The sequence below is a fragment of the Bos javanicus genome, chromosome 12 (genome assembly GCF_032452875.1).
Source record: "Bos javanicus breed banteng chromosome 12, ARS-OSU_banteng_1.0, whole genome shotgun sequence".
Classification (NCBI taxonomy): Eukaryota; Metazoa; Chordata; class Mammalia; order Artiodactyla; family Bovidae; genus Bos; species Bos javanicus.
This window is the reverse complement of record NC_083879.1, coordinates 69,980,366-70,008,025: the sequence shown is the minus strand read 5'-3', so window position 1 is coordinate 70,008,025 and position 27,660 is coordinate 69,980,366. Positions and strand designations below refer to the sequence as shown.

The 27,660-nt window shown below is 40.3% G+C and overlaps 1 protein-coding gene across 1 annotated transcript in view; it reads right to left on the bottom strand.

The window, feature by feature from the left end:
• The window catches only part of LOC133258056 (ATP-binding cassette sub-family C member 4-like), a 296,999-nt gene that overhangs the window by 51,965 nt on the left and 217,374 nt on the right, over positions 1-27,660 (bottom strand). The window contains exons 21-25 of the mRNA XM_061434395.1: positions 12,372-12,522; positions 7,328-7,447; positions 5,915-6,025; positions 4,854-4,954; positions 3,603-3,794 (exon numbers count right to left, since the gene is read on the bottom strand). Of these exons, the coding sequence (XP_061290379.1) occupies positions 3,603-3,794; positions 4,854-4,954; positions 5,915-6,025; positions 7,328-7,447; positions 12,372-12,522 (675 nt within the window). The remainder of the gene's footprint in view (positions 1-3,602; positions 3,795-4,853; positions 4,955-5,914; positions 6,026-7,327; positions 7,448-12,371; positions 12,523-27,660) is intronic.

The window sequence follows — 27,660 nt, the reverse complement described above, 5'->3', positions numbered from 1 at the left end:
ATCTGATGCTGAGTCAAGAAGTCTGGATGAGAAAGGGATTCTTCATCTCTAAGAAGCTCCAGGAGATGCAGATGCTGTTGACCCTGGCACCACAGTCTGAGTCATGAGGAGTTAGGAAGCTGGTAGAGAAAGCGGGACAATTTGGGAGTGGGGGGAGGGGTTGCTGAGGAAATACATAAACAAGGAGAAAATGTAGGAAACTAACATATTTGCACATTATATCAAGGTCTAGTAAGCATCTATAAAAATGTATTATCCAAATAATAACTCTGAGCAAGAAGAAAAAATAACAAACCAACATCAATCTACCTCTAGAGCTGAAAAATGCTTTAAAATAGCCTAGGACTCTCTAAAATGATCAAATAAACCATCAAATCATCTAAATGAAAAACTCAACCCATGTTCAATATCTACACAGGAAGCCTAAGGTGCTATTTACCTCATTTTTTGCTTGCTATTTCTTCTATAAATTAGAAACCAGCATAATACCTATTAATTTTTCCCATTTACCCTAACTTCCAGGAATTGGGACAGCAGAAGAAATGAGGGAGAGAATAAAGCCCCATTTCTGTTGGTCTGGCTCATTCCCAGCAATCTCAGTCAATCAAATCCAACACAAAAGGATATCCAGGAATGACGGGGCCTGGGACAAGTGAGCAGGAGAGGAAACCTGAGGATGTACACAGGTGGTGTGAAATCACCTCATGAATATGCTGCCTGGTTATAATCTTTAAACACAGAAATGAAACTAATGGTGATACTGTGAGTAGACCATGACACAAATCAAAAGTCAAGTAACTGCAGTTATTAATTCAGTCTCCAGATTCAATCATCCCTCAAACATTTTAGAAGTTCAGATAGTCCTATGATTTGAGAATTTTAAGGTAGAAGAATACAAATATGTTATGTCCCTAAGATTTAGATCATTCATATTTAATGTCTTTGGGGGAAATTTAAGACAGGAGAAAATTGACAGAATTATGTTTATGATGAGAAATCTGATGGACATACTTAACTGCTAGTAAGCAAACATCACCTATGGTGATTTGAAGGACAGGATTGCATCATGAGGTACAGTTACTATTTTCCCAACCTACACTGAAACTGGAAATACTAAGGAGCAAGCTTTTGCCACGTGACTAACTGAAGCTGCTTTCTGGGCTGTAGCCCACCAGGTTCCTCTGTCCATGGGGATTCTCCAGGCAAGAATACTGAACTAGGTTGCCATGTCCTCCTCCAGGCCCTGGATATCATTTGGGCATTAAATTTAATATTCTTTCACATCACAAGAGCTTCCCAGGTGGCGCTAGTGGTAAAGAATCTGCCGCCAATGCAAGTAGAGGTAAGAGACCTGTGTTCTATCCCTGGGTTGGGAAGACCCCTGGAGAAGGCAATGGCAACCCATTCTAGTATTTTTGCCTGGAAAATCCCATGACCAGAGGAGCCTGGAGGGCTGCAGTCCATAGCGTCACACAGTCACAAGGGTATCATTCATTAAATATGGCTACAGTCCACCAGGTAGGTCTGAGGTAGATAGAGTTTTAAACAGCAGTTCCTAAAGTATTTAACACATCTAGAAAACGGGTTACTTATAAGGAGTTGCCTTGTGTGTATGTTTTGGTTACTGGTTGCTCACTCAACCTTGCAGCCAGCAGTCCCTCAGCACTCTCTCTGTGCCCTGCACAACATTTTCTGTGGAACATAGCTAAAAATAAGATGTTCCCTGATCTTTAGAAGCCTTAGGGTATTCTGAGATATAGATTCAAAATTACAAAGCATATGAAGATGCTCTCTTTTATTTTAGTTGTGGTAAAATACATATAACATACCCTTTGCCAATTTAACTATATTTAAATTGACAGTTTAGTCTTAAGTTTTCACATTGTTGTGCAACAAACCTCCAGAATATTTTTTGCCTTTTATTCTTTTTCTTGTAGAACTTAAATTCTATACTCATTAAACAATAACTCCCTACTTTCCATCCCTCTGTCCTTGGTGACCATCATTCTACCTTCTGTCTTTAGGAATTTGACTACTCTAGGAACCCCATAAAAATGGAATTATATAGTATTTTTTTTCTTGTATGTCTGGCGTGTTTCATTTAGTATGATGTACTCAAGGTTTATCCATGGGTCAGAAATTCCTTCCTTTTTAAGGCTGAATAATATTACATTGTATGGATCAGGGAGCATCTTCTTTTTATCTCTGTTCCCCAGAAAATGGCATTCTGCAGGGCACAGAGAGGGTGCTGAGGGACTACTTGCTGGGACAGTGAGTGAATAGCATTTTATTTATCCATTCACTTGTTGATGAATACATGGGTTGCTTCCTGCTTTTGAGTACAATGAATAACGCTGCTATAAGCACAGTTCAGTTCAGTTCAGTCGCTCAGTCGTATCCGACTCTTTGCGACCCCATGAACCACAACACGCCAGGCCTCCCTGTCCATCACCAACACCCAGGTGTACAATAAATGCTATCTTAAGGATATACAACATTAGGAGGAATTGGGAAGCAGACGCATTAGAATTAACTCAGAAAATGAGGAGGCTTTAACCAGAAGATGACCGAGGGGAAGGGTCTCTGAAGGAGAGAGGGCAGTATGTGCACACTGGAAGCGGGGAGGATGTGGTACTTTAGGAGAATCTATACACAACCTGAGTGTTGGGGAGTGTGTGCACATGAGGACTTGAGGCTGGAGAGATAGGTGGGGAAGAGATGCCTACTGCCTTGTCTGTTCTGGTTTAGTCTGTTCTTCAAGACTCTGCCCTGGTCCCAGCGGAGGGCCTCAAGCTGCATGGGAAAGGAACATCACTTGCAAACATGGGTGTTGACAGGACCAGGTCACAAGTCTTTCTGCCATCTTCCACCTGGAATCTTCCCTGCTCCTCTCGGTTTGCTTTCATCAACTCTGAGTGAGTCTCCAGACTCTGCCTCCATGGAGGGCTCTGGTTTTTCACCCCTGACTGAATCATGATTCTGGGCTCTTCTCTGGTGGCTCTGAGCTGGCCACACAATCCCTGCTAAAATGGATCTAGGACTGCCCTATGGTTCCAGCAGCAGCTCGCCCAGTCCAGTAAGGATCAGATCTGTGCTTCAGAAAGAAGCAGTCTGTGGGGGCAGGGCAGGAGGATGACAGTCAAGTGTGGTTAATGGAGGACAAGTCTACGGGAAGGGCCAAAGGACAAAAGAGGAGGCCATAGATGAAGGGCATCAGAGGAAGAAGAGAAGATTTCAGAAATACAAAGAAGAATGGATGAGAAAAAAGGAGATGTTGGAGAGTTAGAGACAGTGAGTCAAGGCTGACTTCTCAGAATCCACATGAATCATCAGGTGTCAATATAGTGTCCTGGGTCAGGCTAAGTTATAGTTCAGGAGCTCAGGACCCACCAACCACCATGAGGGAGTTCACAACACAGGGAAAGAAATACTGGGATCCCCATCCCTGGTCAGTTTTCAAGAGAGATTCACCTGTGGTGTCACTGATCTAATCTGCACCCATGAAGAACAAAGAGTCCCCCCAACACACACAAGAAAGTCAACAACAGATGTGGCACTAAATCTTCAGCTGAATTTTAAAGAGGCAAATGGCTTAAACAAACCTTTTCTCCTGGTTTAATGTCTGTTGTCAGGTCCTTCAATACCAGAGGCCCATCTGAGCTGTACTTGAAGTTCACATCGCTCAAGGCAATCATTCCATTGTTGGGCCAGTCTGGTAGTGGACGAAACTCGAGTTCCCAGGGTGCTTCTTGCTCAAGCTCCGTATATTCTATCACTCTTTCTACTGAAATCATCTGAAACATATATGACATCATCTGGGTTAGGAGCAGAGGGCTTTATTTATGGATGTTCAGAGACTGTAAATAAGGTGTTCTATTTTTATGTCTTTATATCTGCTTTTTATGTGGTTAAGAATATTCCAGATCTTAGCATCTGCAAAGGACTGAAATAGGAGTGTGATAACTTCTTTGATGATTTGCAAACTTACTCATCATCCTGTAACAGTTTCACTTAGGGCTGCTTCCTTCAACATTATATTAAAGCTAAAAGAATTATATAAATGAATGCAAAGATTTTATTTATTCACTTTCCACATCTGAATAAAAAGAATTTTGTCAAAGAAAAGAATACTTATGAACACTAATCAGTGGTTATTAAAGGGCCACATGTTATAGAGGAGTAGAACTGGATGGTCATCAAATCTCATTTTAATAATTTCTCACTTTCTACTCTATTAGAAGAGAGAAATGCAAATATTGCATTTTTATTGTTTTTCTCTCTTTGGGACAATATGCAATACTCAAAGGAGAATATAATTTAAATACTGACCAAGGCCTCCTAAACAAAAATAACTTGACATCTTTGATAGCGCATTCAGAGATGTGGTTTATTCTACTAAAAAGGAGGGATACCAGCACATTCAGGTGTTTAACACATACAAGAATAAATGCTAAAATGAGGCGGGGACAGATATCTATCAATTAAACAAAGAACTACAAAATATTGAATTCTTCATTTACCAATAATGAGGAATTACCAGTTAAGAAACAATAATAAACAACCTCCCCCCAAACTGGTTTATATTCTCTCCAAGATTTCAGAACCTCCCTCCTACAGAGACATTTATTACATTTGAAGACAGTTTGTGATGAATAAAAACCTGCTGACATGGCACACATAAGACTGAGTAAAAGATATATATTTTTACATTAGCTTTAAACAGATGGATGAGGATATAAGAAACTCTGTGAGCTAGATGTAAAAACAAGTTTTAATATTTTACATAAGAATTCCTTTTATATTTTTTAATGGCAAGAAGTAGTACAGGTTAAGAATGTTAAGATAAACATCACCATATTCTCAACTTCAACGCTTAGCCTGATGCACCATGGGAACACCATCATGACGCTGAGGGCATAGGACAGTACCAGGCCAACCTGCCCAACATTCAAAGCTAAATGAGGAAGAAGAGAGGGGGAAAATGTCAGTCCTGTTTTTGACCTTGAGGCCAGTTCCTTCTATCACTTTATTAATATAACTCCTTTATAATATTTAAATCATTTACATATAATAACAATATTACTTATATTTTTACTATCATTTGATTGAGTCCACAATACAATTAAAACCTCCCTCACAAAAAAGTAAAACCACTATGAATTCAGAAAGACTATTAAATGAACTTAATCTCAATATTGTCAATATACAGTAGACAATGAGGAATAATGTTATTATTAAGACTTTTGTCATTGTGGTTTCAAAAACAATCAAGCAATTTCACTTTCTATGTCCAATGCAGCCATAGCTGGAAACCATGAAAAATAAGGCAATGGTTTCTAAAATCCAGTGCTTTTCAAACTAAAATACCATTCACATTGTTCCATATTAAAGACTGTAATTCAATATTGCTCTTATAGAATATTTAGGACTGGTAAATTCATGCCATATACACCAACACCGGCTCATCTGGTACCCACCCAGTGATGAGGATTGTGTCCTTTGCTACAGAGAATCTTTCTTATCCCAGTGCACCAAGCACCTACAACCAAGAGACCCCAGTAGCCCTAAAGCCAAAATCTAAAGTCCTAACTTGGACAAAAAGCCTTATGATAAATTTGCTTCTCTCCATCCAACTACTAAACACTACCAGGAAAGTTTCTAAGGTCAGCTTGCTATCGCTGAGTAGACATCTACTCATTCAAAGAAAAAGAAGAGAATAAAAGGTCCCATCAAGACCCAAATGACCTCTCTACATGGGCCACACTGTGGGATCACATGCTTCAAATGCTTTAATACAATTCATTAGAACCAAACTGTACTTGTTAGACAAGGCAGCAAGAGTTTAATATAATAACTGTAAATACAGCTATAAATTTTAATCACACCATAAATAGTTATTTACACTCATACTTACTTTGTGCAAGAAGCAGGGACCCAAAGTCAATAAGACTGATGAAGATAACATAGATGATATCCAGACGCAAAGAGAACCATCGGGATACAGTTAAAAGCAAGAACCAGGCCTCTGGATTTGTAAACCATAATAAGCATAATGAATAAGTTAGAAAAACCATGTTAACTGCTTTGAACAAGAAGGACCATTTTGCTCAGTTGAGCTACAGAAGATTTTTGCACAAAGTAGGATGGCAAAGTTATACACCCAAGGAACATGAAGGTTCAAAAAGCTGTTTTCATACCAGATAACATGTGGGACACAGAAGAATCAAGCCAGGGACTGTGTGGAACTATATTCAATAGCCTGTAATAATTTATGATGGAAAATTATCTGAAAAAAGTACACATATAAAACTGAATCATTTTGCTGTACATCTGACACTAACATACTACTGTTTATCAACTATACTTCAATAAGAAAAAAATTCAACTCACAGGTTATAAACAGTAATATGATCACAATGGAGAAAATGGAAAAATGGTCTCATTGGTGCATTTCCTACAGTGCTAGGCCTCGACGTGAGGCTCATCCTCTCTCAGGGCCAACTGTTCCCAGCTTTGTGACAGCAGAGAGCACAGCTCACACGCTGTTTCCAGCACCTCCACGCTTGCTACAGGCCCTGCACAGTGTTTATTCTTAGGAGCCAGTGTCTATACAACCATGAGCTAACTGAATCTGCATATGACTTTCAAAATGCCACTTTTTTTTATCTTTAAGATACAATAAAGACTGGAGAGATGGGCCAGGATTTTACAGATTTAGAGGGAATTCTAAAATGTCTACCTAGGGAAAAATATTACCAATACTTGGAATAATATAAACCAAGTGAGTTAAAAATCTGTTAATTAGGTAATGATTTATCTCAGTCAAATCTGCTGCCCTGCATGCCCTGAAAAGAAAGTTGACAAACTATAGCCTGTGGGCCAAGAATAGCCATCACCTGCTTTTGTAAATAAAGTTTTATTGGAACACAGTCGTGTGCTTTTGCTGATGTATTATCGTTACCTGTTTTTGTGCTACAACAGCTAAGTTGATAAGTTACAACAGAGATAGAATGGCACACAAAGTCTAAAATATTTACTATCTGTTGTTTGGGAAAAAAAAAAAAAAGTATACTGACTCCTGTCCTAAAGGGACAGAAAGCCATAGGACACCATGATGGAAGGACAATGGAAGTCGGTCTGGGGAGAAGAGGGAAAACGTGCACACAGAGGGGTGCTGAGAGGAAGGGGTGGGGGAGGCAGGTGTGCAGAGGGGGACATGGGGCAGCACAGAGAGAGGTGCTGGCAAGCCAGGCCACCTGACAGGGAGGTCAGGCCTCAGACGACAGCACATCCCATCCTTTGAAATCATCTCCAGAAACTCACAGACCTGAATGCAAGTCCTGGTGTGAGTCGAACAGTTCCTGAAACCTCTGCTCAGCTTTGTATGCCCGGATGGTCCAGAGTCCTTGGAGAGAAGATGCTAAGTGGGAAAACACTGGGCTCCGTGCTGGGGAAGCAGAGACAGACACACGACAGAGAAAGTCAGGGAGGCCGGATGCAAGGAAACCCATAGCCTCCCGTGTGCTGTGTTTGCACATTCTGCCAAACAGCACACTGGAATTCCTGGTTGGGCTGCCTGGGGGAGAAGGGATGACACCCTTTCTGGAGAGAATTCTCCATGTGCCGCTCAAACTCCTGCTCACGTCAAGCTTCACCTTAACGACCTAGAAATGAAAGATTCTCTTTGAATCTATCTTTGTGCATGCATGTTAAGTCTTTTCAATTGTGTCTGACTCTTCACGACCCTATGGACTTGCCCACCAGGCTCCTCTGTACATGGGATTCTCCAGGCAAGAATACTGGAGTGGGTTGCTGTGCTCTCCTCCAGGGGATCTTCCCGACCCAGGGATCAAACCAGCATCTCTTTAGTCTCCTGTACTGGTAGGTGAGTTCTTTACCACTAGCACCACCTGGGAGGCCCTTATTCTATTGAGTAACATTTAATTATATTTATTTTGGCTTTAACTTTACACTTTTAAAATAGCAATATGAACTTTTAACAGCACTTTTAAGACTGAGCTCATGCTTCAAATAACAAAGGCTAGGAACTCTCTTCAGGCCTTTTCTGCATTCCCAGCAGGTGTCCCAACCAGACCCCAGAACTCAATTACTCTGGAAGCAGGGGGCTCACAGCGATGACACAGGTGAATTCCGGGCCCATCACACTGTCAGGAGGATGTCAAGAGTCCAGCTTCAGAGAACACAGAAAACTCACTAGAAGCAGGCTGTGACATCAATACTATTCATCACAGACAAGGCTTCTGAGCAGGAAGTAGATGTGCCTGTTCCCCCAGGGAGACTCCTGGAATGAACTCTTCAGCGTGGCCTCCTCCACCTGCTTCCCTCACCAGGAGATCAAAGTGCAGCTGATTATCTCCAGTGGGGATGGAGGGCATGGTCAACTTTAGAAACCAGGTGTCATCTCAGCCTTGAACCCCAGGGAACCAAACATCCCATCACCTACCTCACCTCATGCCCAAGAGTTACAGTGGGCCAGAGGGAATGCTGGCCTGTGAAAATCTATCCTGTGTCTTTCAAACCCCGCTAGGGGTGAGCAGGATGCGAGAATGAGGGAACTGGAGGGTCTGCAAAGAAAATTAACTAGTACATGAGGAGAGGGGATGTCAAGGCTCTGGTCCTACCTTACCCAACATAACACCCTTTTCCCCACAAAGACTGAGCTCACGATCCTGAAGCAGATTATATAACAGCCATGACATCAGTCAGAAGTCATAGACAAGAGTAACCCTACAGTTTACATGACATACGGCTGTGTCTCCACAACCCTGAGGACACTTGGGGACATATTCCACCTGGACCGCAAATCTTCCCTGGGGTGGGGGGGCAGGGGCAGGGAACCACATGAAAAGACCCCAGGGTGGCAGCCTTGCTGCAGGTTATCAGTCACCTATGTGAGAACTGCCAGTTGTTACTGTTCTTATTCCTTCACATTTGGACTTCCCTGGTGGCTCTGTGGATGAGAATCTGGCTGCCAGTGCAGGAGACAAGGGCTCAATCCCTGATCTGGGAAGATCCCACATGCCAAAACAACTAAACCCGTGCACAATAATTATTGAGCCTGTGCTCTAGAGACTGGGAGCCACAAGTACTAAACCCACAAGCTGGAAGCCCAAGCCCCATAGAGCCTGTGCTCTGAAACAAAAGAAGCCATCACAGTGAGAAGCCCACATACCACAACTAGAGAAAAACCCACATAGCAATGAAGACTTCAGTTCAGTTCAGTCTCTCAGTCGTGTCCGACTCTTTGCCACCCCATGAATCACAGCACGCCAGCCAAAAACAAATAAATACAATTTTTAAAATACCCTCATGTTCAAAGTTCTGGTGCCTTTGGTAGTCACTAGCAAGTACTTTGGGGCTTCCCTGGTAGCTCAGCTGATAAAGAATCTGCCTGCAACGCAAGAGACCCTGTTTCAATTCTTGGGTTGTGAAGATCCCCTGGAGAATGGATAGGCTACCTGCTCCAGTATTCATGGGCTTCCCTGGTGGCACAGATGGTAAAGAATCCACCTGCAAGGCAGGAAATGTTGGTTCAATCTATGTGTTGGGAAGATCCCCTGGAGGAGGGCATGGCAACCCACTCCAGTATTCTTGCCTGGAATCCCCATGGACAGGAGCCTGGCGATACAGTCCATGGGGTCACAAAGAGTCAACATGACTGAGCAACTAAGCACAGCACAGCACAGCAAGTATTTTACAAGCTTCAATTTAAGAAATCCGGAGAGCTCCAGAGGGCAGGTATTAGTATACCTGTGTTAGAGGGAAAACCAGGCTGAGGAATTAAGAGTACTTCCTGCCCAAGATTAAGCAAATTAACTCACCTAAATGGTAGAGCTGAGTGTCAGACCCAATTCTGTCTTATTTCCAAGGCTGTGCCTTTAATCATAACAGCAGTGTCTCAGAGGGAGAATAATCAGGTTTAAGGATGTCCATGCGTGACTAAACGCACTTTTCTCCAGACTTTGTTTACCTTCAGAAAACCCTCAAATCTTACTTAGCTAACATCCAACAGCCTTAGCCATTACCATACACCATACTAAGGACCTTAGGTTGAATAAAGTCCCAGGGAATCTGGCAGGAGAATGCCTTAAAACAGCAAACTTGAGGATCTGTGGTCTGAATATATGTGGCACATGTGCTAACCCTTCGTCAGCAATGTCCCTGGAAGACATTGCTAGTTGATCACAGAATCCTTACAGATAGGATTTGATACAGATTCATAATTCGGGCACTGCCAAATGAATAGGTTTGGCTAGGTAAATGCAACCAAATGCCATCCTGGTTTTGCATTTTGGTTACGCTCAGTTCTATAAAAATGAAACACCATTATGATCAGCAGCAGATTTGTCACTAAGAGGACAAAAGTCAACATAATGCTCCAAAAAGGTAGGCAGCTGGATCTGAATATAAACCTTAGGATTTTAGCAGTTTTTCAGAGCACAGGAATGAAGTAGGCTTATGCCTTCTGGTTATAGCAATCCTTTTAGCTGGAGGCTCCAGCAGTGGCTTTAAAATATACTATTAGTTACTGCATAGAGAAAATAGAGAAAAAAGTGGTATTATTATTTATGACACAGACCCACAACCTGGAGAGAGAACATAAACAGTTCTAATCAACAGGCCATCTCATTTGGTTACCCGGGGTGTAGATGAGTGGGTATTTGGATTGAATTTACTGTCTAATATTGTTACAGCCTACCAGGTTGCAAAAAATCTAAATACTCCACAGGGATGGGGCCAAAAAGTTCTCAGACTCTCCAGGTGAAATCCTGCACTGCTTTTTGAAAAAGGCCTCAGGAGGTGCCCTTCTCTCCACTTCCAAGTGGATGGGAAGTGGCCCATGCTCCAGTCAAAAAATCTCTGAAAAACCTTCCTTCTGGAACAATCTCTCTTTGAATGGAACAACCTGCTTTGAACAAGACTGTTGAATGACTCCATTTCATGACTGACTTCAAATCATAAAATGATTGAAGCCCTGTCTACACAAAAGACTAAATGGAGCTCATCACTTCTATTCTGTTTTCCCAGGTCCTACCATCTTACCAAATCACATCAACAAAATATCACACATGTCTGGACTCTACTGCTCCATAATACAATCAAACACCTCACAAAACCCAGACCTCATAGGAGTTTAGCTAGTTCTCTTGACTGAAAAATTTTTCTATAGCTTTTATGACACCAATTGTACTTTATGCAAATACATAGGATGAATGCCTCTCAAGAATTTATTAAAAATGAAACACACAAATTTCACCACCAAAAACTCTTTTGTCTTGATTAACTTAGATTTTTCCACTTAGCAGATACAGAGAAGAATGAAACTCAATACATTTCTCTTCTTGGCTTGGTTTCTAGAAAGTTAAGTTGGTATTAACTTGCAGTAACTATCTGCAGTAAAATGGTTACGGTTTCTGATACAAACATCTTCTTCCTTTATTTTCTGTCTGGTGTCCTTATACCTTCTTTAAAAATATTTAACAATTATACTTTCATTATAATTTTTTGTTTTAATATTGATGAAATATGTCTGTGCATTAATGATGAGATAAGTTCTGGATTATTTCATCCTCTGTGACTACCTGAAGAATAGAATGATTAATCATAAAATAATGTTCCCCATTATTCTAGAACTAGAAAGCTTAATGGAGTGATAAACTAAAACTACTAAACAGATCCGCCTCCTGGGTCCTCCTAAAGGGATTATTTCCAGCATCATTTATATGAACAGTCTTGGGGAGGGGTGACCATAATGTGACATCATCTCAAATACTGGTGATGATAAAGAGAAAACCTGGAAATAACAGGGCTTATCTTTTCAATACATTTAACAACTACAACTTACTTACCATCTTAGGAGTATGTGAAAGAATGTATTTTCTAAAAATATCACCTCTGACATATGAGTACATTTCCTGATGCCTCCTTTCCTTTTCTTAATGTTTTCCTTTCCTTGTCATTTCTAGTAACTTCAAGGGAAGAAAAATTCCCTATTTTCCTTCTACAATAGTATCAACATGATGAAACATATTATTTTTTGGAAAACTGTTTACTGGGTGGCTGTTCTGTGTTAGGAAGTATGTCATGAAGAAGACAGAAATGGCCCCTGTCCTCATGGTGTTCATATTCGTCCTTGTGTTAAAATGCAAAGCTGCAGCTGACCTGTCACCAGCTCAACTTGGCTTAAGGGTCACTCTGACTCACAGGGCCCATAATATGCAATTACCTAATGCTGACTTAGAGAGAAATTCCAAAAGATATATTCTGCAGGATTTCAGGGATGTTGTTATTTATGGTATAAATGCAGCCAACCTGCATTGCCATCCCAACCTGAGAGTCCCAGTACTCACTTGAACATTCCAGGCGTTTCACATCTCGTGATGTCGCTAAGAAATACCACCGAAGAAAAAAGAAAATAATGCCAAGGGGAATCACAGGTATAGCAATCCAAGGAATCACCACCACCACCACAACCACCATACCAATCACTTGTAGAAATGTCTGGAAGAGTGAAAAACAGATACAGGGGTCTCATTATCTAGGATTCTTTTCAAAAATAAACTTTAGGAAGGCGGTCCTAAGATGGCGGAGGAATAGGATGGGGAGACCACTTTCTCCCCTACAAATCTATCAAAAGAACATTTGAACGCTGAGTAAATGTCACAAAACAACTTCTGAATGCTGGCAGAGGACATCAGGCACCCAGAAAAGCAGCCCATTGTCTTCAAAAGGAGGTAGGAAAAAATATAAAAGACAAAAAGAAAGACAAAAGAGGTGGGGATGGAGCTCCGTTCTGGGAAGGGAGTCGTAAAAAAAAGAGAAGTTTCCAAACACCAGGAAACACTCTCACTGCCGAGTCTGTGGTGAGCCTTGGAACCACAGAGGGCAACAAAGCAGGGAGGAAAAATAAATAAATAATTAAAACCCACAGATTACCTGCCCAACAGTAACTCCCCCAGCAGAGAAGCAGCACAGATGCCTACACCTGCCACGAGCAAGCAGGGGCTGGGCAGAGAGGCGCGGGCTGCATTGCTTAGAGTAAGACCAGGCCTGAATGCCCCGAGGGCAATCTGAGGGAACTAATTTGGGCTAGCAAACCAGACTGTGGGATAGCTACCACGCAATGGCACCCCACTCCAGGACTGTTGCCTGGAAAATCCCATGGATGGAGGAGCCTGGTAGGCTGCAGTCCATGGGGTCGCTAAGAGTCGGACACAACTGTGGGGCTTCACTTTCACTCTCCACTTTCATGCATTGGAGAAGGAAATGGCAACCCACTCCAGTGTTCTTGCCTGGAGAATCCCATGGACGGAGAAGCCTGGTAGGCTGCAGTCCATGGGGTCACACAGACTCGGACACGACTGAAGAGACTTAGCAGCAGCAGCAGCAGCAAAAAGCCCTAACCTAAGACACCTTCAGGCCCGCTCACAGAATAGGAGTGAGCAGAGCTATGAGAAAAGCCTTAACCTAAGACGCCGTCAGGCACGCTCACAGAACAAAGGACTGCAGAGCTAGCCAGCTGCAGACCATCCCTCTCCGGTGACAGGCAGGCGAGGGCAGCCAGAGCCGGAAGGGGGCAATCGCGGCCCCAGAGAGGCATTATCCACCTAACTGCAAGCAGGCTTCATTGCTCAGACTTCTTGGGATTCTGGACAGTCAACATCCGCCTGAGAAGGTGAGCCCGTTATGCACCGAGAAAACCAAGCGGCAAAGACAGGGGGGGCAATAAGTCGCAGCGACATCGGTTGCCAAACACCTGGTCACCTGAGCTGCTTGGACCTGGGAAGGGCACAAAATGCAGGCCCAACGGAGTCTGCACCTCTGAGGTCTACTCGAGTACCTGAACCTGAGCGGTTTAGACCTGGGAAGTGCACACAACCCAGGGCCCACCTCAGACAGTTCCCGGCAGAGCAACCTTGAGCCTAAGCAGTGTAGACAGGGAAAGCACACACGCCGTGAGCGGGGGCAAACCCAGTGTGGCCAAGACACTGCGAGCACACGCCAGTATTATTTGTTTGCAGCATCCCTCCCTCCCCACAGCACCGCTGAACAAGTGAGCCTAAAAAAGCATCCACCACCGCCTCCTTATGTCAGGGCAGAAATTAGACACTGAACAGACCAGCAAACAGAAGAAGCTAAAGCAGAGGGAATCACCTTGGAAGTGACAGGTGCAACAGATTAAAATCCTGTAGTTAGTACAAACTACATAGGAAGGGGCCTGCCGGATCAAGGAACTATATGAAAATGAACTGACCCCACACTACCCACAACAACACCAGAGAAAGTCCTAGATATATTTTTACTATTTTTACTATCATTCTTTAATTTTTTTAATTTTTAAGTCCTCTTTTACTCCTTTAATTTTCATTTTTATAACCTACTATTACTTTGCAAAAAAAAAAGAGACCCTATTTTTTAAAACAAACTTCATATATATATATATATATATATATATTATAATTTTGTGACTTTTTTTCCCTTTAATATTGTATTTTTGAAAATCCAACCTCTACTCTAGATTTTTCATCTTTGCTTTTTTGCATTTGTTATCAATTTTGTACTTTTAAGAATCCAATCTTCAGTACCCATTTTTACTTGGGAGTGAGATTACTGGCTTGACTGCTCTCTCCCCTTTGGACTCTCCTTTTCTCCACCAGGTCGCCTCTATCTCCCCCCTCCCCCTTCTCTTCTCTACCCAACTCTGTGAATCTCTTTCTGTGTTCCAGACTGTGGAGAACACTTAGGGAACTGATTACTGGCTGGATCTGTCTCTCTCCTTTTGATTACTCCCTTTACCTCCTGGCCACCTCTGTTTCCTTCCTCCCTCTTCTCTTCTCTGTATAACTCCGTGAACATCTCTGAGTGGTCTAGGTTGTGGAGCGCACATAAGGAAGTGATTTCTGGCTACCTTTCTCTCTCCTCTTTTGAATCTACCTCATCTCATTCAGGTCACCTCTATCTCCTTCCTCTGTCTTCTCTTCTCCTTGTAACTCTGTGAACCTCTCTGGGTGTCCCCCACTGTGGAGAAACTTTTCATCTTTAACCTAGATGTTTTCTCAACGGTGCTGTATAGATGGAGAAGTCTTGAAGCTACTGTAAAAATAAGACTGAAAACCAGAAGCAGGAGGCTTAAGTCCAAATCCTGAGAACACCAGAGGACTCCTGACTCCAGGGAACATTAATCAACAGGAGCTCATCAAACGCCTCCATACCTACACTGAAACCAAGAACCACCCAAGGGCCAACAAGTTCCAGAGCAAGACATACCACACAAATTCTTCAGCAACACACCCCTGAGCTTCAATATACAGGCTACCCAAAGTCACTCCAAACCCATTGACATCTAATAACTCAATACTGGACACTTCATTGCACTCCAGAGAGAAGAAATACAGCTCCACCCACAAGAACACCAACACAAGATTCCCTAACCAGGAAACCTTGACAAGCTACTCGTACAACCCCACCCACAGCCAGGAAACTCCACAATAAAGACAACTCCACAAACTGCCAGAATACAGAAAGGCCACCCCAAATACAGCAATATAAACAAGATGAAAAGACAGAGGAATACCCAGCAGGTAAAGGAACAGGATAAACCCACTAAACCAAGCAAAAGAGGAAGAGATAGGGAATCTACCTGATAAAGAATTCCGAATAATGATAGTGAAAATGATCCAAAATCTTGAAAACAAAATGGAATCACAGATAAACAGCCTAGAGACAAGGATTGAGAAGATGCAAGAAAGGCTTAACAAGGACCTAGAAGAAATAAAAAAGAGTCAATATATAATGAACAATGCAATAAATGAGATCAAAAACACTCTGGAGGGAACAAATAGTAGAATAACAGGGGCAGAAGATAGGATTAGTGAGGTAGAAGATAGAATGGTAGAAATAAATGAATCAGAGAGAAAAAAAAAAAGAATTAAAAGAAATGACGACAACCTCAGAGACCTCTGGGACAATGTTAAATGCCCCAACATTCGAATCATAGGAGTCCCAGAAGAAGAAGACAAAAAGAAAGACCATGAGAAAACACTTAAGGAGATAATAGCTGGAAACTTCCCTAAAATGGGGAAGGAAATTATCACCCAAGTCCAAGAAACCCAGAGAGTCCCAAACAGGATAAACCCAAGGCAAAACACCCCAAGACACATATTAATCAAATTAACAAAGATCAAATACGAAGAACAAATATTAAAAGCAGCAAGGGAAAAACAACACATAACACACAAGGGGATTCCTACAAGGATAACAGCTGATTTTTCAATAGAAACTCTTCAGGCCAGGAGGAAATGGCAGGACATACTTAAAGTGATGAAAGAAAATAAGCTTTACAGACAAACAAAAGCTGAGAGAATTCAACACCACCAAACCAGCTCTCCAACAAATGCTAAAGGATCTTCTCTAGACAGGAAACACAAAAAGGGTGTATAAACTCGAACCCAAAACAATAAAGTAAATGGCAACAAGATCATACTTATCAATAATTACCTTAAATGTAAATGGGTTGAATGCCACAACCAAAAACCAAAGATTGGGTGAATGGGTAGAAAAACAAGACCCCTATATGTTGTCTACAAGAGACCCACCTCAAAACAAGGGACACATACAGACTGAAAGTGAAGGGCTGGAAAAAGATATTCCACGCAAATAGAGACCAAAAGAAAGCAGGAGTGGCAACACTCATATCAGATAAAATGGATTTTAAAACAAAGGCTGTGAAAAGAGACAAAGAAGGACACTACATAATGATCAAAGAATCAATCCAAGAAGAAGATATGACAATTATATATGCACCCAACATAGGAGCACCGAAATATGTAAAGACAAATGCTAACAAGTATGAAAGGGGAAATTAACAATAACACAATAATAGTGGGAGACTTTAATACCCCACTCACACCTATGGATAGATTAACTAAACAGAAAATTAACAAGGAAACACAAACTTTAAATGATACAATAGGCCAGTTAGACCTAATTGATATCCATAGGACATTTCACCCCAAAACAATGAATTTCACCTTTTTCTCAAGTGCACATGGAACTTTCTCTAGGATAGATCACATCCTGGGCCATAAATCTAGCCTTCGTAAATTCAAAGAAATTGAAATCATTCCAAGCATCTTTTCTGACCACAATGCAGTAAGATTAGATCTCAATTACAGGAGAAAAACTATTAAAAATGCCAACATATGGAGGATGAACAACATGCTGCTGAAAAACCAACAAATCACAGAAGAAATAAAAAAGAAATCAAAATATGCATAGAAATGAATGAAAATGAAAACACAACAACTCAAAACCTGTGGGACACTGTAAAAGCAGCACTAAGGGGAAGGTTCATAGCAAAACAGGCTGACCTCAAGAAACAAGAAAAAAGTCAAATAAATAACCTAACTCTACACCTAAAGTAACTAGAAAAGGAAGAAATGAAGAACCCCAAGGTTAGTAGAAGGAAAGAAATCTAAAAAACTAGGGCAGAAATAAATGCAAAAGAAACAAAGAGACAATAGCAAAAATCAACAAAGCCAAAAGCTGGTTCTTTGAGAGGATAAATAAAATTCACAAACCATTAGCCAGACTCATCAAGAAAGAAAGGGAGAAAAATCAAATCAATAAAATTGGAAATGAAAATGGAGAGATCACAACAGACAACACAGAAATACAAAGGATCATAAGAGACTACTATCAGGAATTATATGCTAATAAAATGGACAACTTGGAAGAAATGGACAAATTCTTAGAAAAGTACAACTTTCCAAAACTGAACCAGGAAGAAATAGAAAATCTTAACAGACTCATCACAAGCACGGAAATTGAAACTGTAATCAGAAATCTTCCAGCAAACAAAAGTCCAGGTCCAGACGGCTTCACAGCTGAATTTTACCAAAAATTTAGAGAAGAGCTAACACCTATCCTACTCAAACTCTTCCAGAAAATTGCAGAGGAAGGTAAATTTCCAAACTCATTCTATGAGGCCACCATCACCCTAATAACAAAATCTGACAAAGATGCCACAAAAAAAAGAAAACTACAGGCCAATATCACTGATGCACATACATGCAAAAATCCTTAACAAAATTCTAGCAATCAGAATCATGACCAAGTGGGCTTTATCCCAGGGATGCAAGGATTCTTCAATATCCACAAATCAATCAATGTAATACGCCACATTAACAAATTGAAAAATAAAAACCATATGATTATCTCAATAGATGCAGAGAAAGCCTTTGATAAAATTCAACATCCATTTATGATAAAAACTCCCCAGAAAGCAGGAATAGAAGGAACATACCTCAACATAATAAAAGCTATATATGACAAACCCACAGCAAACATTATCCTCAATGGTGAAAAATTGAAAGCACTTCCCCTAAAGTCAGGAATAAGACAAGGCTGCCCATTCTCACCACTACTAATCAACATAGTTTTGGAAGTTTTGGCCACAGCAATCAGAGTAGAAAAAGAAACAAAAGGAATCCAAATTGGAAACGAAGAAGTCAAACTCTCACTGTTTGCAGATGACATGATCCTCTACATAGAAAACCCTAAAGACTCTACCAGAAAATTACTAGAACTAATCAATGAATATAGTAAAGTGGCAGGGTATAAAATCACACACAGAAATCCCTTGCATTCCTATACACTAATAATGAGAAAATAGAAAGAGAAATTAAGGAAACAATTCCATTCACCATTGCAACGAAAAGAATAAAATACTTAGGAATATATCTACCTAAAGAAACTAAAGACCTATATATAGAAAACCATAAAACACTGCTGAAAGAAATCAAAGGGGACACTAATAGATGGAGAAATATATGATGTTCATGAATCGGAAGAATCAATATAATGAAAATGAGTATACTACCCAAAACAATCTATGGATTCAATGCAATCCCTATCAAGCTACCAATGGTATTTTTCACAGAGCTAGAACAAATAATTTCACAATTTGTATGGAAATAAAAATACCTCGAATAGCCAAAGCAATCTTGAGAAAGAAGAATGGAACTGGAGGAATCAACCTGCCTGACTTAAGGCTCTACTACAAAGCCACAGTCATCAAGACAGTATGGTACTGGCACAAAGACAGAAATATAGATCAATGGAACAAAATTGAAAGCCCAGTATTAAATCCACGCACCTATGGACACCTTATCTTTGACAAAGGAGGCAAGAATATACAATGGATTAAAAACAATCTCTTTAACAAATGGTGCTGGGAAAACTGGTCAACCACTTGTAAAAGAATGAAACTAGAACACTTTCTAACACCATACACAAAAATAAACTCAAAATGGATTAAAGATCTAAACATAAGACCAGAAACTATAAAACTCCTAGAGGAAAACATAGGCAAAACACTCTCTGACATACATCACAGCAGGATCTTCTATGACCCACCTCCCAGAATATTGGAAATAAAAGCAAAAATAAACAAATGGGACCTAATTAAACTTAAAAGCTTCTGCACAACAAAGGAAACTATAAGCAAGGTGAAAAGACAGCCTTCAGAATGGGAGAAAATAATAGCAAATGAAGCAACTGACAAACAACTAATCTCAAAAATATACAAGCAACTCCTACAGCTCAATTCCAGAAAAATAAATGACCCAATCAAAAAATAGGCCAAAGAACTAGACATTTCTCCAAAGAAGACATACAGATGGCTAACAAACCATGAAACAAACCATGAAAAGATGTTCAACATCACTCATTATCAGAGAAATGCAAATCAAAACCACTATGAGGTACCATTTCACGCCAGTCAGAATGGCTGCAATCCAAAAGTCTACAAGCAATAAATGCTGGAGAGGGTGTGGAGAAAAGGGAACCCTCTTACAATGTTGGTGGGAATGCAAACTAGTACAGCCACTATGGAGAACAGTGTGGAGATTCCTTAAAAAACTGGAAATAGAACTGCCATATGACCCAGCTATCCCACTGCTGGGCATACACCCTGAGGAAACCAGAACTGAAAGAAACACATGTACCCCAATGTTCATCGCAGCACTATCTATAATAGCCAGGACATGGAAGCAGCCTAGATGTCCATCAGCAGATGAATGGATAAGAAAGCTGTGATACATGTGCAGAATGGAATATTACTCAGCCATTAAAAAGAATACATTTGAATCAGTTCTAATGAGGTGGTTGAAACTGGAGCCTATTATATAGAGTGAAGTTAGCCAGAAAGAAAATCACCAATACAGTATACTAATGCATATATATGGAATTTAGAAAGATGGTAACGATAACCCTGTATGCAAGACAGCAAGAGACACAGATATATAGAACAGACTTTTGGACTCTGTGGGAGTGGGCAAGTGTGGGGTGATTTGGGAGAATAGCATTGAAACATGTATAATATCATATGTGAAATGAATCACCAGTCTAGGTTCGATGCATGATACAGGATGCTCAGGGCTGGTGCACTGGGATGAACCAGAGGGATGGTATGGGGAGGGAGGTGGGAGGGGGTTTCAGGATGGGGAACATGTGTACACCCGTGGTGGATTCATGTTGATGTATGGCAAAACCAATACAATATTGTAAAGTAATTAGCCTCCAATTAAAATAAATAAATTTATATTTAAAAAATTAACTTTAATGGACTATTTTGTTGGGATTAAACTTCTTTTCCTAAAAGATGTATTGAAATAGTAGATAAAGCTTTGCCATCCAAATAAATAAAATTATAGGCGGTTCTAATGATATTTATTGCAAGATTATGTGTGTGTGCTCAGTCGCTTAGTCGTGTCCAAATCTTTGGAGGACCACAGCCCTCCAGGCACCTCTGTCCACGGAATTTTCCAGGCGAGAATAGTGGAGTGGGTTTCCATTTCCTCCTCCAGGGGATCTTCCTGACCCAAGAATCAATCCATGCCTCCTGCATCTCCTACATTGGCAGGTGAATTCTTTATCACTAGCCACCTGGGAAGCTCTATTGCATGATTGCTGTGTGCCAAAAACCTTAATAACCTTCTGTGTATTAGCTCTTTTAATACATTTAGTATCCTATAAGGTAGGAATTACTAATTTTAATAGATGAGAGAATATTTGAGGTTCAGATAGACTAGGACTTGAACCCTAAACTATCATGAGTCAGTAGGTATTACTAGAGATGAATGAGTAGGCATCACAGATGAGGAAACAAGAAGCCTCAGTTACACAGGTGGGAATAAAGAAGTGGTTAATTACAAAGTTAGTGTCCAGCAAAGGAGGAAAAAATGCAAATGTGACTTTGGGAAGTGCAAATTTTTCTTTCCTGGTTTTCTGTCCATAGTTAACACTTACTGAGTGCTGACTCTGTACAGGGCTGCACATTTAATATTTGACATGTATTAGTTTATTACTTCTCACAATGGCCCAATCAAGTAATAGTATTATCTCATTTTACAGATGGAAACAGTGAGGCACAGAGAAAGGAAAAGGAGCTCGATGGAAACCACAAAGCCTGAGCCATGGAGCCAGGGAGTCTACATCACTAGCCATTAGAACATACTTAAGCTTGTTCCCAACATACTTCCAACTATTTATTGTCCAGGAAAATTATTTTTACTTATTTGAGCCTCCAAATTTATCTTAAATTTTTCTTCTAAATACCTTATTTAAGGAATTTCAGAGTTCATAAGCATGCCCAATAAAGAGCAGACAAAAGAAGAGAAATGTGATAAAACCAATTTTTGGTATTTCCTAGAAATCTGGGGAAGAATTTTGATAATAAACAACTTATAAAGCATGAAGAGTTTTTTTTTTAATTTTATCCTCTAGATATACATTAAATTTTTTATCATTATGATAAAAATGACTATTTTAAGGAGTAGTGATTATAACAACCGGGGGTGCCATTTACCAGGTGTTTACTCTATGCACAGCACTGTGGTAAGAGTTCCATAATCATTCACTTAAGCATCACATCATTCCATGAGGTGATTTTATCTTGGGAAATGATCTTAGTCTAAAAACACAGCAGGTAGGGGAGGAGCTAAGATGCCAGAGGAGTAGGACGGGGAGAACACTTTCTCCCCCACAAATTCATGAAAAGAACATTTAAACGCCGAGTAAATTCCACAAAACAACTTCTGAATGCCGGCAGAGGACATCAGGCACCCAGAAAAGCAACCCAAGTCTTCGAAAGGAGGTAGGGAAAAATATAAAAGACAAAAAAAGGGACAAAAGAGGGAGGGACGGAGTTCCGTCCCGGGAAGGGAGTCTTAAAAAGAGAGAAGTTTCCAAACACCAGGAAACCTTCTCACTGCCGAATCTGTGCCGAGCCTTGGAAGCACAGAGGGCAACATAACAGGGAGGAAAAATAAATAATTAAAACCCGCACACTGTGAGCCCTACGGTAACTCCCCCAGCGGAGAAGCAGCGCAGACGCCTGCATCCGCCATTAGCAAGCGGGGGCTGGGCAGGGAGGCACAGCACGGGCTGCATCGCAAGAATCTGGCCAGAATACCCCAAGCACTATCTGAGCGAAATAATTTGGGCTAGCAAACCAGACTGTGGGATATCTACCACGCGAAAAGCCAGCCCCAACCTATGACACCGCCAGGCCCGCACACGGAATAAAGGACTGAACAGAGATAGCTGGCGGCAGACCATCCCCCTCCGGTGACAGGCAGCCAGAGCCGGAAGGGGACAATCGCAGCCCCAGAGAGACATTATCTATAAAACTGTAAGCAGGCTTCTTTGCTAACTAAAACTTCTTGGGGGTCTGGACAGTCAACATCTGCCTGAGAAGGTGCGCCGGTACACAACTAGATAACCGAGCGGCGGGGAGGTGATAAGTCGCAGCAATCGGGCGCGCAAAACACCTCATCACCTGAGCTGCTCGGATCTGGGAAGGGCACAAAACGCAGGCCCAACGGAGAGTCTGCGCCTCTGAGGACAACCCGAGTGCCTGAACCTGAGCGGCTTGGACCTGGGAAGTACAGGCAACCCAGGCCGGCCGCGGATGGTTTGCGGCGGCGCAACCTAGAGCCTGAGCAGCACGGGCAGAGAGGCTACACGCGCTGTGAACAGGGGGCAGACCCAGTGTGGCTGAGGCACTGCGAGCACACGCCAGTGATATTTGTTTGCAGCATCCCTCCCTACCTCCCCTCAGTGCGACTGAACAAGTGAGCCTATAAAAAAAAAAAAAAAAAATTAAGTCCTCTATTATTCCTTTAATTTCCACTTTTATAACCGATTACTTTGCAAAAAAAAAAAGACCCTATTTTTTTTAAAGCAAACTTCATATATATTTTTTTTAATAATTTTTTACCTTTTTTTTCTTTTTCCTTCTTTTCTTTAACATTGTATTTTTGAAATTCCAAACTCTACTCTAGATTTTTAATTTTAGCTTTTTAGTATTTGTTATCAATTTTGTACCTATACTTTTTTTGTTTTTGTTTTTATATAATTTCTATGACCCTTTTTTATTTTTTCTTTTTCTTTTTCTCTGTTTCTTTCTCTTCTTCTTTTAAATAACATTGTATATCTGAAATTCCAAACTCTATTCTAGATTTTTAATTTATGCTTTTTGGTATTTGTTATCAATTTTGTACCTGTTTTTTTTGTTGTTTGTTTGTTTTATAATTTATGCGACCTTGTTTGTTCTTGTTTGTTTTTTTTCTCTCTTTCTTTTTCTTCTTCTTTTTTGAACATTGTATTTTTGAAATTCCAAACTCTACTCTAGATTTTTAACTTCTGCTTTTTGGTATTAGTTATCAATTTTGTACCTATATTTTCTTTATAATTTTTACAACCTTGTTTGTTTTTGTTTGTTCGTTTTTTCTCTCTTTCTTTTCCTTCTTCTTTTCTTTAACATCGTATTTTTGAAATTCCAAACTACTCTAGATTTTAAATTTTTGCTTTTATGTATTTGTTACCAATTGTACCTTTAAGAACCCAATCTTCAGTACCCATTTTTCACTAGGGAGCGAGATTACTGGCTTAACTGCTCTCTCTCCCTTTGGACTCTCCTTTTTCTCCACTAGGTCGCCTGTGTCTCCTCCCTAACCCCTCTCTACTCTACCCATCTCTGTGATTTTCTGTGTGTTCCAGACGGTGGAGAACACTTAGGGAACTGATTACTGACTGGATCTGTCTCCCTCCTTTTCATTCCCCCCATTTATCCTCCTGGCCACCTCTGCCACCTTCTTCCTTCTTCTCTTCTCTGTATAACTCTGTGAACTCTGAGTGGTCCAGCTGTGGAGTGCACATAAGGAAGAGATTACTGAATAGCCCACTTTCTCCTCTATTGATTCCACCTCATCTCATTCGGGTCACCTCTAACTCCCTCCTCACTCTTCTCTTCTCCATATAACGCTGTAAACCTCTCTGGGCGAAACAAGTTTCAGGGCAAGACATACCGAGCAAATTCTCCAGCAGCAAGGAACACAGCCCTGAGCTCCAAGATACAGGCAGCCCAAAGTCACCACAAAACCACAGACATCCCATAACTCATTACTGGACATTTCATTGCACTCCAGAGAGAAGAAATACAGCTCCACTCACCGGAACACCGACACAAGCTTCCCTAACCAAGAAACTTTGACAAGCCACCTGTACAAACCCACACAGAGTGAGGAAACGCCACAATAAATAGAACTCCACAAACTGCCAGAATACAGAAAGGACACTCCAAACTCAGCAATTTAAACAAGATGAAGAGACAGAGGAATACCCAGCAGGTAAAGGAACAGGATAAATGCCCACCAAACCAAACAAAAGAGGAAGAGATAGGGAATCTACCTGCTAAGGAATTCCGAATAATGATAGTGAAATTGATCCAAAATCTTGAAATCAAAATGGAATCACAGATAAATAGCTTGGAGACAAAGATTGAGAAGATGCAAGAAAGGCTTAACAAGGACCTAGAAGAAATAAAAAAGAGTCAATATAAAATGAATAATGCAATAAATGAAATTAAAAACACTCTGGAGGCAACAAATAGTAGAATAACAGAGGCAGAAGATAGGATTAGTGAGGTAGAAGATAGAATGGTAGAAATAAATGAATCAGAGAGGATAAAAGAAAAACGAATTAAAAGAAATGAGGACAATCTCAGAGACCTCCAGGACAATATTAAACGCTACAACATTCGAATCATAGGGGTCCCAGAAGAAGAAGACAAAAAGAAAGACCATGAGAAAATACTTGAGGAGATAATAGTTGAAAACTTCCCTAAAATGGGGAAGGAAATAATCACCCAAGTCCAAGAAACCCAGAGAGTCCCAAACAGGATAAACCCAAGGAGAAACACCCCAAGACACATATTAATCAAATTAACAAAGATTAAACACAAAGAACAAATATTAAAAGCAGCAAGGGAAAAACAACAAATATCACACAAGGGAATTCCCATTAGGATAACAGCTGATCTTTCAATAGAAACTCTTCAAGCCAGGAGGAAATGGCAAGACATACTTAAAGTGATGAAAGAAAATAACCTACAGCCCAGATTATTGTACCCAGCAAGGATCTCATTCAAATATGAAGGAGAAATCAAAAGCTTCTCAGACAAGCAAAAGCTGAGAGAATTCAGCACCAGCAAACCAGCTCTCCAACAAATACTAAAGGATATTCTCTAGACAGGAAACACAAAAACAGTGTATAAACTCGAACCCAAAACAATAAAGTAAATGTCAATGGGATCATACTTACCAGTAATTACCTTAAACGTAAATGGGTTGAATGCCCCAACCAAAAGACAAAGACTGGCTGTATGGATAAAAAAACAAGACCCCTACATATGTTGTCTACAAGAGATCCACCTCAAAACAGGGGACACATACAGACTGAAAGTGAAGGGCTGGAAAAAGATTTTCCATGCAAATAGGGACCAAAAGAAAGCAGGAGTAGCAATACTTATATCAGATAAAATAGACTAAAACAAAGGCTGTGAAAAGATACAAAGATGGTCACTACATAATGATCAAAGGGTCAATCCAAGAAGATATAACAATTATAAATATATATGCACCCAACACAGGAGCGCCGCAATATATAAGACAAATGCTAGCAAGTATGAGAGGAGAAATTAACAACAACACAATAATAGTGGGAGACTTTAATACCCCACTCACACCTATGGATAGATCAACTAAACAGAAAATTAACAAGGAAACACAAACGTTAAACGATACAATAGACCAGTTAGACCTAACTGATATCTATAGGACATTTCATTCTAAAACAATGAATTTCACCTTTTTCTCAAGTGCACATGGAACCTTCTCCAGGATAGATCACATCCTGGGCCATAAATCTAGCCTTCGTAAATTCAAAAAAATAGAAATCATTCCAAGCATCTTTTCTGACCACAATGCAGTAAGATTAGATCTCAATTACAGGAGAAAAACTATTAAAAATTCCAACATATGGAGGATGAACAACACCCTGCTGAATAACCAACAAATCACAGAAGAAATCAAAAAAGAAATCAAAATTTGCATAGAAACTAATGAAAATGAAAACACAACAACTCAAAACCTGTGGGACACTTTAAAAGCAGTCCTAAGGGGAAAGTTCATAGCAATACAGGCATACCTCAAGAAACAAGAAAAAAGTCAAATAAATAACCTAACCCTACAGCTAAAGCAACTAGAAAAGGAAGAAATAAAGAACCCCAGGGTTAGTAGAAGAAAGAAATCTTAAAAATTAGGGCAGAAATAAATGCAAAAGAAACAAAAGAGACAATAGCAAAAATCAACAAAGCCAAAAGCTGGTTCTTTGAAAGGATAAATAAAATTGACAAACCATTAGCCAGACTCATCAAGAAACAAAGGGAGAAAAATCAAATCAATAAAATTAGAAATGAAAATGGAGAGATCACAACAGAGAACACAGAAATACAAAGGATCATAAGAGACTACTATCAACAATTATATGCCAATAAAATGGACAACGTGGAAGAAATGGACAAATTCTTAGAAAAGTACAACTTTCCCAAACTGGACCAGGAAGAAATAGAAAATCTTAACAGACCCATCACGAGCACAGAAATTGAAACTGTAATCAAAAATCTTCCAGCAAACAAAAGCCCAGGTCCAGACGGCTTCAGAGCTGAATTCTACCAAAAATTTAGAGAAGAGCTAACACCTATCCTGCTCAAACTCTTCCAGAAAATTGCAGAGGAAGGTAAACTTCCAAACTCATTCTATGAGGCCACCATCACCCTAATACCAAAACCTGACAAAGATCCCACAAAAAAAGAAAACGACAGGCCAATATCACTGATGAACATAGATGCAAAAATCCTTAATAAAATTCTAGTAATCAGAATCCAACAACACATTAAAAAGATCATACACCATGACCAAGTGGGCTTTATCCCAGGGATGCAAGGATTCTTCAATATCCGCAAATCAATCAATGTTATACACCACATTAACAAATTGAAAAACAAAAATCATATGATTATCTCAATAGATGCAGAGAAAGCCTTTGATAAAATTCAACATCCATTTATGATAAAAACTCTCCAGAAAGCAGGAATAGAAGGAACATACCTCAACATAATAAAAGCTATATATGACAAACCCACAGCAAACATTATCCTCAATGGTGAAAAATTGAAAGCATTTCCTCTAAAGTCAGGAACAAGACAAGGGTGCCCACTTTCATCACTACTACTCA